Consider the following 12,034-nt stretch of genomic DNA (forward strand, 5'->3'; position numbering starts at 1 on the left):
AGCATGTGAAACACCAGGGAAACTAAGACACAATTCCTACCCTTAAGAAGCTTAAAGTCTTGAGGAGTAGACAGTCAACCAATAATTATAGTCAGAGGGATAAGTGTTATATCTACAGAAGGTTATGGGGGCATAGAGGATGTACTCGTTGACTACTATGTGATGATGCCTACTAGGCGATAATAAGCAAAACCAACAAAATTATATGACTGCTAAGGAAATAAGGGAGGGGAAGGATGAAAGGAGGGAGGAAAAATTTTCCCTGCCTACTTAGAGAACAAAGGATAGGAAATATAAGTTGTATGTTTTTAAGCGAATGTCTCAAATTCAAAGACATAATATACTTCAACATCTACTAAGCTGCTTAAGTCTGATAGGAGAGTTATTAATGAGTCATGAGCTGCACAGTAGCAGTCCTAGTCACTGTTGTCACAAATTCTCCAGTTTAGGAGTCTTGTAGTGGAGACAAAATAATGAAGTTTAATTGCAGCCAGCTATTTAAATCAAGGCACCACTGATTTAAAAAAAAAAAAAAAAAATCCTCATTAGCAACACTGAAGAGGATGGAAAGAATGGAAAGAAGGCCACCAAATGGCTGTCTGAGGTCATGATAGTTTGGTATGTTCATTACTATTGATAAGGGCATCTTATTAAAGCAGCAGACTTAGATTCTAAAAACTACATACTGGATCATGCTATTGGAGATCATCTAACCCAAATCTTACTTTATGGAAGGGAATAATTAGCTGTCTATTATGTATCAAGTAGGATTTTGAATTCTGCAAGAAAAATATTCTCTTTAAAAATGAGAAATACAGGCTCAGATACATAAGATACATTGCCCAGAGCCACTTCCCATAGCCCTGGAGCTTGGATTTAAACTCAAGCATGTCTGGTGCCAAAGAATTCTTTCTACTACACCTCAGAGTTCTTTCTGAGGCCCAGGAAGAGGAAAACTTGACCAAGCCACATGGCTTATTAGTGGCAGAGATAGGATTCCCACTTACACCTGGAAAAAGTCCATGGCAAAGGACACACACAGAGGCACGGTGGAAAAGGACTGATAGTAAACAACTTCAGCCTTCTGCTATGGTTTGGAATGACTAGAATTTTCAACTTAATCTCTTATTCAATCTTCAAAATATAGAGTTGACCCTTGAACAACATGGGAGGAGGAGTAGGGTGTGCGTATGTGAGACCCTCCGAGCAACTGAAAATCTGTGTATAACTTACAGTTGGCCCTCCATATCCGTGGGCCCTCTGTATTCAAGATTTCAAATACATTAATTCAACCAACCGTCAATTGTAGTAGTGTAGTACACTTGACCCTTCAACAACACAGTATGAACTACATGGGTCCATTTACACAAGGATTTTTTTCAATAGTAAATACTACACAATTGTAATGGTAAATACAGCACAATTGGAGGTTGGTTGAATCCACAGACATTGAACCATGGTATATGGAGGGTCAACTGTAAGTTATACCCAGATTTTCCACTGTGGGAAGAGTGGGCACCCCTAACTCCCTGTTGTTCAAGGGTCAACTATATTGGTAGTATGTGCTTGGGACTGGTTGTCAATACTGTATTTGAAGAACTAAGTGTAGTATATAAGTGGACCATCCTCTTAATTGTGCTATTACTTAAAACTTTCTTCTCTACAAGAAACTATTTCACATCATGAAGGAAAAAGTTTTTCCTAACTAACCAGAGGCGTTTCCTCAAATCTGACATCAAGTAACATGACAAGAAAGGCTCATTAGGTTAAAAAAAATTCCAATTACCCAATTTTGGAGAAATAGATTTGCTGGCAATAAGTCTAGCAAAATGGAAAAACGGACATTCACTCAGAAGTGCTCAGGTCAAGCGGCTCAAACCTGGCATAAAGAGGAAATGGTGGGGGGAAGGAAAGAAAGAAATCACTTCCTATACCTGTGCAGCAATGAAAACAGTAGGGAATCTGAAGTCAGATTAGTCTCCCCCACTTGTTAATGTCAGGACTCCGAACAGATGCTGTTTACTCTCTATTCCAGACATTCCTTTCCCACTTCCCACCACTCTGTATTCCCTAACAGAATTCCAAACTGTTTTGGTAGCTAGTAGAGATCTTTTGTTATCTTTCCTCCAGCCCAGAGGAATAAATCAGAATTGGTCTAAACCAGTCACAGTAATCCCATTCCCTACTGCCAGTGATTGGTTTTAGGATGTACATGTGAACCAGTTCTGGACCAAGAGATTTAAGGGAAAAACCTGCTGGGGAGTTTCCCATTCTAGGAAAAAAAACAGGGACAAGCTAAGTTAGGAAAAGGTCTTTGCCCTTGTTCCTTCCTTTTTATTTAGAAAGACAGAATAAAGGTAAGGTGCAAGTGGAGTTGCAGCAGCCATCCTGCAACCATAAGGTGACAAGCAAGAGAAGGAAAAGCCAACATTTCTAAGGATGGAAAAGAAAGGATACAAAAAGCCTGGGTCATGATTGATACAGTTGAATAACTGAATCAACTCTGAACTTCTTATTTATAAAAAATATTACTTATTTCAATAAATAATATTTCCATTTAAATCACAAGCTGTTAACAGAAAATTAGATTATTTCACATTAATGTAATATTGCTAATCTGAATTTGAGGAATTTTGTAGGTTTAGCTGTATTTAAATAGTAAATCTGTTGAGTTTTATAATTATATAAGAGTAATATGGAATTTACTCTTATACACAGAAATTTATCCCTAGTTTTATTTTGTACATATTTAAGTAACATTAAATACAATGTTAAACATTATGTTTACATAATATAACATAGAACATTAAATATAACATGTTAGTACTTGGGATCTGAAATAGTTTTCCTTCAAAAGCGATTATACAAATTGAAAAACATATTTCTTCAAGGAAGACTCAACATCATAAAAATGTTTATTCTAAGTTAATTTACATATTTAATATAATGCCAATAAAAACACTATTAGGCACTAGTCTAGTTGATTAGAAAGTTTATTTGTAAGAATAAACAAGTAAGAGGAGCCAGGAAAACCCTGAAAAAGAATGAAGGGGAAGCTACCTCTACCATTTACTAAAACATATTAATAATGCCTCTCCAATTTAAAGCATAGTAGTGGCACATAAATAAATAAGCTGAGGGAAAAGGAAAGAAAATTCATAAACAGACCCAAATCTATGCAGAAATTTGGTGTATGATAAAAATGTCATTTTAACTAGTGGGGAAAAGGACTAATTTTTATAGAGGAGAAATTCACATAATGGGAAAAGGACTTTTTAATAAATTGTGTTACAACAACTGGATAGCATATGGATAAAGGTAAAATTAGACCTGTTCCTCACTTTGCACATCAAGATAAACAAGATGGATGCAAGAAAAGAAAGCATACAGGTCCTAGGGAAAAAAAATATATGAATCGTTTTACAACCTGGGAGAAGGAAATGTCTTTCTGCAATCCAAAATCCAGAAGCAATGGATTTTGCTAGATAGATCTGAGTACATTAAAATTTAAAAACAACTTTTTTACATGGCAAAAAATATCATAAGCAAAGTAAAAAGGCAACTTGGAAAAGTATTTTTAACACTTATAAGGAAAAAAATATCCCTGATACATAAAAAGCTTCAAAGAGCCACTCCAGAAAACAATTTGGCAGTTTCTTAAAAAGTTAAACATAATTTACCATATGGCCCAGCAATTCCTTTCTTAGGTAATTATCCAAGGAAAGGCAAACATTATTTCCACACAGAGCTCTGCATGTGAATATTCACAGCAGCATTATTCATAATAGCAAAACAATGGAAACAACCCAAGTGTCCAGCAACTGATAGATGATTAAATAAATTGTGGTATACCTATACAATGGAATATAATTCAGCCAAAAAAAAAAAAAAAAAGAATGAAGTACTGATACATGCTACAACATAGATGAAACTTGAAAACATTATGCTAAGTGAAAGAAGCCAGTCACAAAAGGCCACGTACTGTATGGTTTTATTAACATGTCTCCAGAATAGGCAAATTCATGGAGACAGAAAATAGATTAATGGTTGCCAGGGGCTGGGGGAAGGTGATACTAGAAATCACTGAACTGTATACTCTGAAAGGGTGAATTCTATGGTATGTGAATTATAACTTAATTTTTTGAAACTGATAATCAACATAAACAGATACACGAAGATTTAATTCTTTTAGTAACTTAATATGTGACCTTGAGCAAATCACTCCACTTTGCCCTTTATTTGTCCATCTGTGTGAACAGCCCCTTAAAGCCTTCCTAAGAGGCCTGATATCCGTAATAAACTTAAGAAGTTGAATGAAAAACTATCTGATCAGATATGAATAAATACACAGCTTGAGGGAAAAAAGAGCTGACATTATAAGATACTGAAAGGAGTGCTTCTACTTCATAAAGAATGAGCCTTTCTCATTGTTCTCAACATATAATAATTTACTAGTTATCATTCCTTAAGAGCTTATGTGTCAGGAGGCATAACTGCTTTTCACATATTATCTCATTCTCACAGCCCTCTAAGGTAAGCATTAAGTATCCCAGTTTTAGAGATAAGAAACAGACTATGAGAGGTTAAATGACTTAACTAAAATAAATACTCAAGCTAGCCTTCAAACTCAGATCATTATCACTTCAAACACCAGTCTCTTTGCACCAAGGAATAACAAGAACAACAACGGACTACAAATCTAAAGTCTGGGTTTCTGAAGTCTTGTTTCTGCCACTTCATGATTCTGTGATCCTAGGCAAGTCAATGAACATTTGAGTTTCCTCATTAAGAGAAAATATTAACCCTTGCCCTAACTTACCTCATGGAATAATACAAAACAGCACTAATATATGTCAGTTAAAGCACTATAAAAACGTAAGAGATAATTATAGAGACAGAGTAGAATTATAGAAACTATTGATGAACCAAAAACATGTTGGAAAATGGTCAAATGATTTTAATAACTTACAGTCTCTCAAATGGTCATGGAATGTACTAAAGTAGTGATTTTAAAAACACCCTCAACAAAAATAAACAAATGGGACCTAATGAAACTTCAAAGCTTTTGCACAGCAAAGGAAACCATAAACAAGATGAAAAGACAACCCTCAGAATGGGAGAAAATATTTGCAAACGAGTCAATGGACAAAGGATTAATCTCCAAAATATATAAACAGCTCATGCAGCTCAATATTAAAGAAACAAACAACCCAATCCAAAAATGGGCAGAAGACCTAAATACGCATTTCTCCAAAGAAGATATACAGATGGCCAAGCACATGAAAAGCTGCTCAACATCACTAATTAGAGAAATGCAAATCAAAACTACAACGAGGTATCACCTCACACCAGTTAGAATGGGTATCATCAGAAAAATCTACAAACAACAAATGCTGGAGAGGGTGTGGGGAAAAGGGAGCCCTCTTGCACTGTTGGTGGGAATGTAAATTGATACAGCCACTATGGAGAACAGTATGGAGGTTCCTTAAAAAACTAAAAACAGAATTACCATATGATCCAGCAATCCCACTACTCGGCATATACCCAGAGAAAACCGTAATTCAAAAAGACACATGCACCCCAATGTTCATTGCAGCACTATTTACCATAGCCAGGTCATGGAAGTAACCTAAATGCCCATCGACAGACGAATGGATAAAGAAGTTGTGGTACATATATACAATGGAATATTACTCAGCCATAAGAAGGAACGAAATTGGGTCATTTGCTGAGACGTGGATGGATCTAGAGACTGTCATACAGAGTGAAGTAAGTCAGAAAGAGAAAAACAAATATCGTATATTAACGCATGTATGTGGAACCTAAAAAAATGGTACAGATGAACCGGTTTGCAGGGCAGAAGTTGAGACACAGATGTAGAGAACAAACGTATGGAAACCAAGGTGCGAAAGCCGCTGGGGGGGGGGGGTGGGAGTGTGATGAATTGGGCGATTGGGATTGACATGTATACACTGATGTATATAAAATTGATGACTAATAAGAACCTGTTGTATAAAAAGTAAATAAAATTAAATTAAAAAATTAAAAAAAATAATAAAAAATAAAATAAAATAAAATAAAAACACCCTCAAGCACACCAGGTGTTATAGACTGAAAGTCTGTGCCCCTCAAAATTCACTTTAAATCCTAATCTCCAATAACCTCTACAGTATTTGAAGGTGGAGGCTTTGGGAGGTGATAAGGTCATGAGGGTGTAGCCTTCATAAATGTGATTAGTACCCTTATAAAAGAGATCTCACAGAGCTCTCTTCTTCCTTCCCACATGTAAGGACACAGTGAGAACACTGCCATCTATGAACCAAGAAGTGGTCCTCACCAGACACAGAATCTGCTGGTGCCTTGATCTTGGATTTCTCAGCCTCTAGAACTCTTGCAAAAAAAAATATGGTATTTTTGTTATGGCAGCCCTAACAGACTAATATCAGTTGCAAGTAGGGCTCTAAAATCAGAGTAGTTCCAAAAGCTTTAATTAAAAAGTTCAAAACCACTGTTTTGGGTATCATCTACTGGCATCTATCAAGGAACAATAAAACCAGGATTTCAGGCCTTACCCGAGAAATAACATACATAAAGCTACTATCACAATGCCTGGCACATAGTACTAACTCAAAAAAAAAAGAAAAAAAAGAAAATAAAAAAGTAATTGTTATTATTGCTTTATCCAGCCATACTCTGGAATTACTAAATCCATTTGGAAAAACAAAACTATGGAAACTCAGGAAAAACCAAAAACTCAAAACCACCCTGAATATGCAAACACATCTAAATAAGGTTTACTGAAACTGAAGGCAAGAGATTATGAAAAATAGTTGAAAGAGTAAGTCATATAAGAAACTGTCAAAGGAACAGGTCCAACCTGAGAGTAAGAGATGGACTGGGGAGTGGAAAAGATGGAAAGAGTTAAAAAAAAAAAAAGCAAGTGAGAAGAAGTTAGAAATAAAGAAGGATGATGTAAAATTGGTAGGAGTGAGACTTCATAAACCAGGACTGACTGAGGAAAAAGGAAGACTGAATCCTAGAGTATTTGCAAAGGAATAAGATATACAGCTCAAATTAAGTATTGCCAACGATAACAACTATGAATCCAAAAAACACAATAGGTCTCAGAGACTCTCTTCCAGCTTTACGATTCTAGGGGAGGAGACAGTCTATATTATCATTAACATTAGGCTTACATGAGGCATGCCTATGTTCCAATAAGGAAGTAGAAAATAAAAATACAGGAAAATAAGCTACTTGAGGACCACATAAAATTCACCAATATATGCTCTTCTCTTCACAGTGCTATAAAGAAGCATTTTTCTAAAGAACTTTATTTTCCAGGATAAGCAGTTAACCTAAATTAAGAGGACCAAAGCATCTATTTAAAGAGGTTAAGTTACTAATAATCTAATCAGTAGATTTTATTTTTTCTTAGTATTTTTCTTCAGTTCTTCATCTTCAGAGAACTTTTGATAAAGTGAGAAGCTAAGCTCTAACTTGTCTGAAGGATATATGGTTATTAAAAAGCTAGTATTTTTATATATATTTTAGAGAAGAGTGATGGAATACTGAAAGATCAAAGTTTAGTTTAAGAAAGGTGGCAACTAAGATACATATCAACAACAAACGTTACATTAATTTTATAGTCCAGGTTAATTTTCCCAAATAATCTCCTATGGATCAGCTTCCAGATCCTCCTTAATCATGTCACAGTCCTACCTTTGTCTTCCAAAGCCAAAATGATATTCATTTTACCTTACATGTAGGCTTCTACCACCTCTTTGTACTGTGCATCCACTGACCTATCTTCACTTGTCAAGGTTTTCTCAGTTTTCTACTGTGTCTCATAGTCAGGTCTCCACTTCAATTCTTAGTTTCCTTCCCCAGTTTTTCCAACCATTCTCACCACCCCTCTACGCCACTGTTTTAATTTATAGGATTCTCCTTTCTCTTCATTCCTAGGACCTGCTTTCACAGTATTGTATCTCCTATCTAAATCTCCTTTTCGATCAGTTTTTGTACATATTAATCTTCAGAACCTAAGGTATTTCTTCTCTAGTCCTTATCCCAAGAATGTCTACCAACCCATCTCTAGAATCCCAAACACACACTCTTGACTACCACATACCTAAGTATTTTTCCTACCCCTTTTCTCTTTTCAGTCACTAGTCTCCAGAATCCTATCTGATACTACAAATACCCCTCAAAACCAACAGCCTGTTCAATTACCTCTGCCTTCTACTTCTCCCAGGTTCAACTCATTACACTCTCTCTCCTACACCTTAGTATCCCCCAACCTGGCCCAAGCCATTCAGCAACCTAAATTCCAAAAGCCAACACAGCTCCTCCCAATTCCAGTAAACGACGGTTTCCCCCAAAACATTTTAAGTGGCTCCTCTCAGTGCTTCATTAATTGAATCTTATCAGATCAGTACATAGCTTCCACCAGACCTATTTGCCCAGCAAAAATCAATTTCCCAAATCTTCCTCTTCAAGCTTCCCAGACCTTACCTCTGCAGCACGCCATTCACTAGACCCTATTCCTAGTCATTTCTCAATCTCTGGAGCCCATGGTTACTCTCTAAGCCCCTCAGCCCTCTCCCTCCTCACTCCTCCCCTTATTCCCTACCCTCCCTTCTCAGTACATTCTTATCACCCCTAACAGTCTTCTTGGCTGTGTTCTCCATCTTTCCTTAGGCCTGTTCCCCCCACTTTCTCAGTACCCCTTAAGAGACTTAATCTCTAAGTCACTTCCTCACTCCCAGAATCTGCCTCTTACACCCCTAGGAACTCTCTCTAGAACCTTCTGTTCCCTGGTTGTCTTTTCCGCTCCAACCCTGCCTCAGGTGTTCTCTGTTTCCCCCAGCTTTTTTCTATTATCTAGTTCTCAGAAAAACTAGATAAAGATTTACTCTCCCAAATCTTTTCCGAATTCTTCTCCTAATTCCCCTAAACTTTTCTCTCCGTCGTTTCCCACTTCCCTCAACCATCCCTGGCAGATTTCCCCTCCACCTTTGTCACCGCTCTTCTCCCTTTTCTCAAACCTCCTCCACCCCTTCTTCTGGAGGTACCTCCTACATGTCTTAAACTATCCTCTCAGCTTCCTCAATCTTTGCCTCATTCCCTTCTCCCTCCAATACTATTTATCCTCCAATTTCCATTGACTTGGCGCCTCCCCTAGTCCCCAGATCTGCCTTCTACTTCATCTAAACGTCCCCAGGCCGCCGCCAACATTCTCTCCTATCCTTAGCCTCCCTTGACGTGCCGCTCTAAACGCCCAGAGACACCATTCTCCAATGGCCGGGCCCTGGCCTCTAGGGAGAAGGAGTACGGGTTACTTACCCCATTCGCATCTTGGCTCCGCTCTGACTGCTCCCGCTGCCGGGTAGAGGAGGGCGAGGGGGCAGGCGGCCGAGGTGCATGCTCTTCTCGAGGGCCGACATGAAAGGGAGGCCGCAGGCAGTCGAACAGTAGCCGAAGCTTCGTCCCACGCTAAGTGCGGCCCAACCGGTCACACGGCTCGCTCCCCTAACGACGCCCCGTCGCCTTTGGATAGCACCCAGCTACCAGCAGCACCGCCCACCGGCTCCGTAAACTCCACCCCCTCGCCCCAGAGCTTCCACCGGAAGTGCGCACCAGCCTCCACAGAGAGAGCTGGGTAACGGAGTCTCTGTGATCCCTCAGACCCCAAGCGGAGAACTCGACGACCCTCGCCGGAAAGAGAAGCGTTACTGAAGGCAATGCACCCTGGGCAATGGAGTCCTCAAAGGGCTTATCCCTTTGCGCTTGCGCAGCTGGAGGCGACCGCGTCCAACCCCGCAGAGGTAGTGTAGCAAAGCATCCTGGGTGTTGTAGTCTATTGGCGGGAAGGAGTCTTGGCGCCTCCCTTTCTCATGGCTTCCTAGAGGCTGTTAAAGGAAGAATCGCTTTCTTCCTGCCTCCCAAGCTGCCCAGCGGCGCCGGTTGCCGGGGAACGCCAGCGCCGTGGGCAGGGATGGCTGGAGGCTACGGCTTAGGTGCTGGGCCCGGAGTTGAGTTGGTGAAGAAGAGCTGGGGCTCGTCATGAAACAACGGAAAGCCCAGGGGCCTATGGGCGGCGGTAGCCGCCAGAAGAGAGGTAATATGAGCGACCAAAGGTTGAAGAAAGCGTAGTTGGGCGGAGTTGGGGGAGCAGGGCGCGAAGCATTCTAGGGAGACCTCCCACAGCCGCCTGTTAAAAGAAAAAAAAAAAAAAAAAAGGGGATTGAGGAGGGAGAATAACCAGGGAATCAGAAGGTTAAAAGAGAGGGCAATTGGCCCTCCCGCGAATGGAAAGGATATAGGGGCTGGAGTAGGGGGCAAAGTGGGTGAATAAATGGGACGAAGTGAGGGCTAAAAGGGGACCCTTCCAGAGGAAGGGAACAAAAAAATTGTAGTAATGTTTTGGTTTTACTTTTTAAAAATTGAGGTATAATTGACATATAACATTATGTTAGTTTCAGGTGTACAACATAATGTTTGTATATATTTCGAAATGATTACCACATGTCTAATTAGCATCCATCACCATACATAGTTACAAACATTTTTTTTTTCTTGTGAAGAGAACTTTTAAGATCTACTTTACAGCAACTTTCAAGTATACAGTACACTATCATTAACTATAGTCACTGTGCTGTACTTTAAATCCCCATGACTTAGGGGTGTTTTTGATAAAAGTTAAATGTGTGGGGATGGGAGGGGGGAGGTATAGCTTTGCAGGTCCACATAGAACTGGAAGAAAAATAAGTTGGAGAGTATGTCAATAATCCTAATAGGCAGGGATCACGTTTTACACATTACTGAATCCCCAAGAGCTAACATGAAGCAGGACTTAGTAAATGTTAATTGAATGACTGAAGCGTGAGACAGTCATGAATCATGAAGGGCTACAGGTGGGAGTAGGGAAAAGATAGTTGTGGAGGAGAGAGGAAGAAAGACTGCGGAGTGACGGTGTGGTAGGGTTGGAGTGGGGTGGCGGGGGTTAGGGCATGAAGATCTCTGAAGGATTTGAGATGATGGAAGAGTGTGTAGCAAGAGGATCTCATCAGGTTAGTCTGCTCAAAAAGAAGCAAGCTTATGAAGAGACCAGGGAAACGTGAGCTGCAGCAAGAACAGTCACCCTGGGAACCCAGGGCAGATCATGAAATGAAATGGAATCTCTACAGGGCTGCCTCAAAACAAAACAAAAACTGGGTGACTGCATTTTATAGTATAGGCAAAGAGGTATTAGGAATAATGATAGTGCATTAGGCCATTGGATTGAGGACTGAAGGTGCAGTCTGGGAATAAACCTTATCCAAACTGTTTAAAGATAACTAAGGCAGTTTTGAGGCAATGCCTTTCCTTCCAGGAATGATGGGAGGATATGAAACAGAAGTGTGGAAGTGTTCAGTGCTGGTGCTGCCTATGTCAAACCAGTCAAGCATATTTGGTTGATAGGAGGAAAATCAAAATAGAAATAACGTAAGAATGTCCTTCTCATTATACCACATGCATATACAGTAATACTCATGTATACACCTGTGTGAAATTTTTATATTGAAACTAGTTATCCATAAAGATTATGGTGGGTCTTTTCTTCACTAAAGAAAGCAGAGAGGCTGTTCACTTTAGAAATCCAAAGAATTAGTTATAGAAATTCCTGATCTGATAGACTCCAGTATATTTTTTTCTTGTGAGGCATGACCACTCCCCAGGGAAAAGTGAGAGGAGTAGAAAGGTGTGTGTAGTATTGGAATGACTTCTTAAATCTCCTCTAAGTCATGGTTAGAAGATACCGTGAATAGAAGACAATCAGAGTCATTAAAGGAAAGCTTTATAGAAAGCCATGATTAATTGCCTAATTTACATTTTATTATCTGTCTAAAAGCCATAAATATTATGAACCCAGCACTGTGCTAAAAGATAATGGCATAATCTGAAGATGATAGTTTCTGTCCTCATTGTGTGATATCGGCAGGAAGAAAAGACACAGTTTAAGGTGGTCTTTCTTGAAGTGCTGAGTTGTAAG

The 12,034-nt window shown here is 39.3% G+C and overlaps 2 protein-coding genes across 2 annotated transcripts in view; one reads left to right on the top strand and one right to left on the bottom strand.

The window, feature by feature from the left end:
- Positions 1–9,686, bottom strand: part of PPME1 (protein phosphatase methylesterase 1) — a 76,776-nt gene extending 67,090 nt beyond the window's left edge. The window contains exon 1 of the mRNA XM_068554915.1: positions 9,346–9,686. Within this exon, the coding sequence (XP_068411016.1) occupies positions 9,346–9,446 (101 nt within the window). The 5' untranslated portion in view covers positions 9,447–9,686. The remainder of the gene's footprint in view (positions 1–9,345) is intronic.
- A 192-nt stretch (positions 9,687–9,878) lies between these two features.
- The window catches only part of C2CD3 (C2 domain containing 3 centriole elongation regulator), a 124,908-nt gene continuing 122,752 nt past the window's right edge, over positions 9,879–12,034 (top strand). The window contains exon 1 of the mRNA XM_068556350.1: positions 9,879–10,120. Coding sequence (XP_068412451.1) covers positions 10,066–10,120 — 55 coding nt within the window. The 5' untranslated portion in view covers positions 9,879–10,065. The remainder of the gene's footprint in view (positions 10,121–12,034) is intronic.

Source organism: Eschrichtius robustus, chromosome 11, assembly GCF_028021215.1.
Source record: "Eschrichtius robustus isolate mEscRob2 chromosome 11, mEscRob2.pri, whole genome shotgun sequence".
Lineage (NCBI taxonomy): Eukaryota > Metazoa > Chordata > Mammalia > Artiodactyla > Eschrichtiidae > Eschrichtius > Eschrichtius robustus.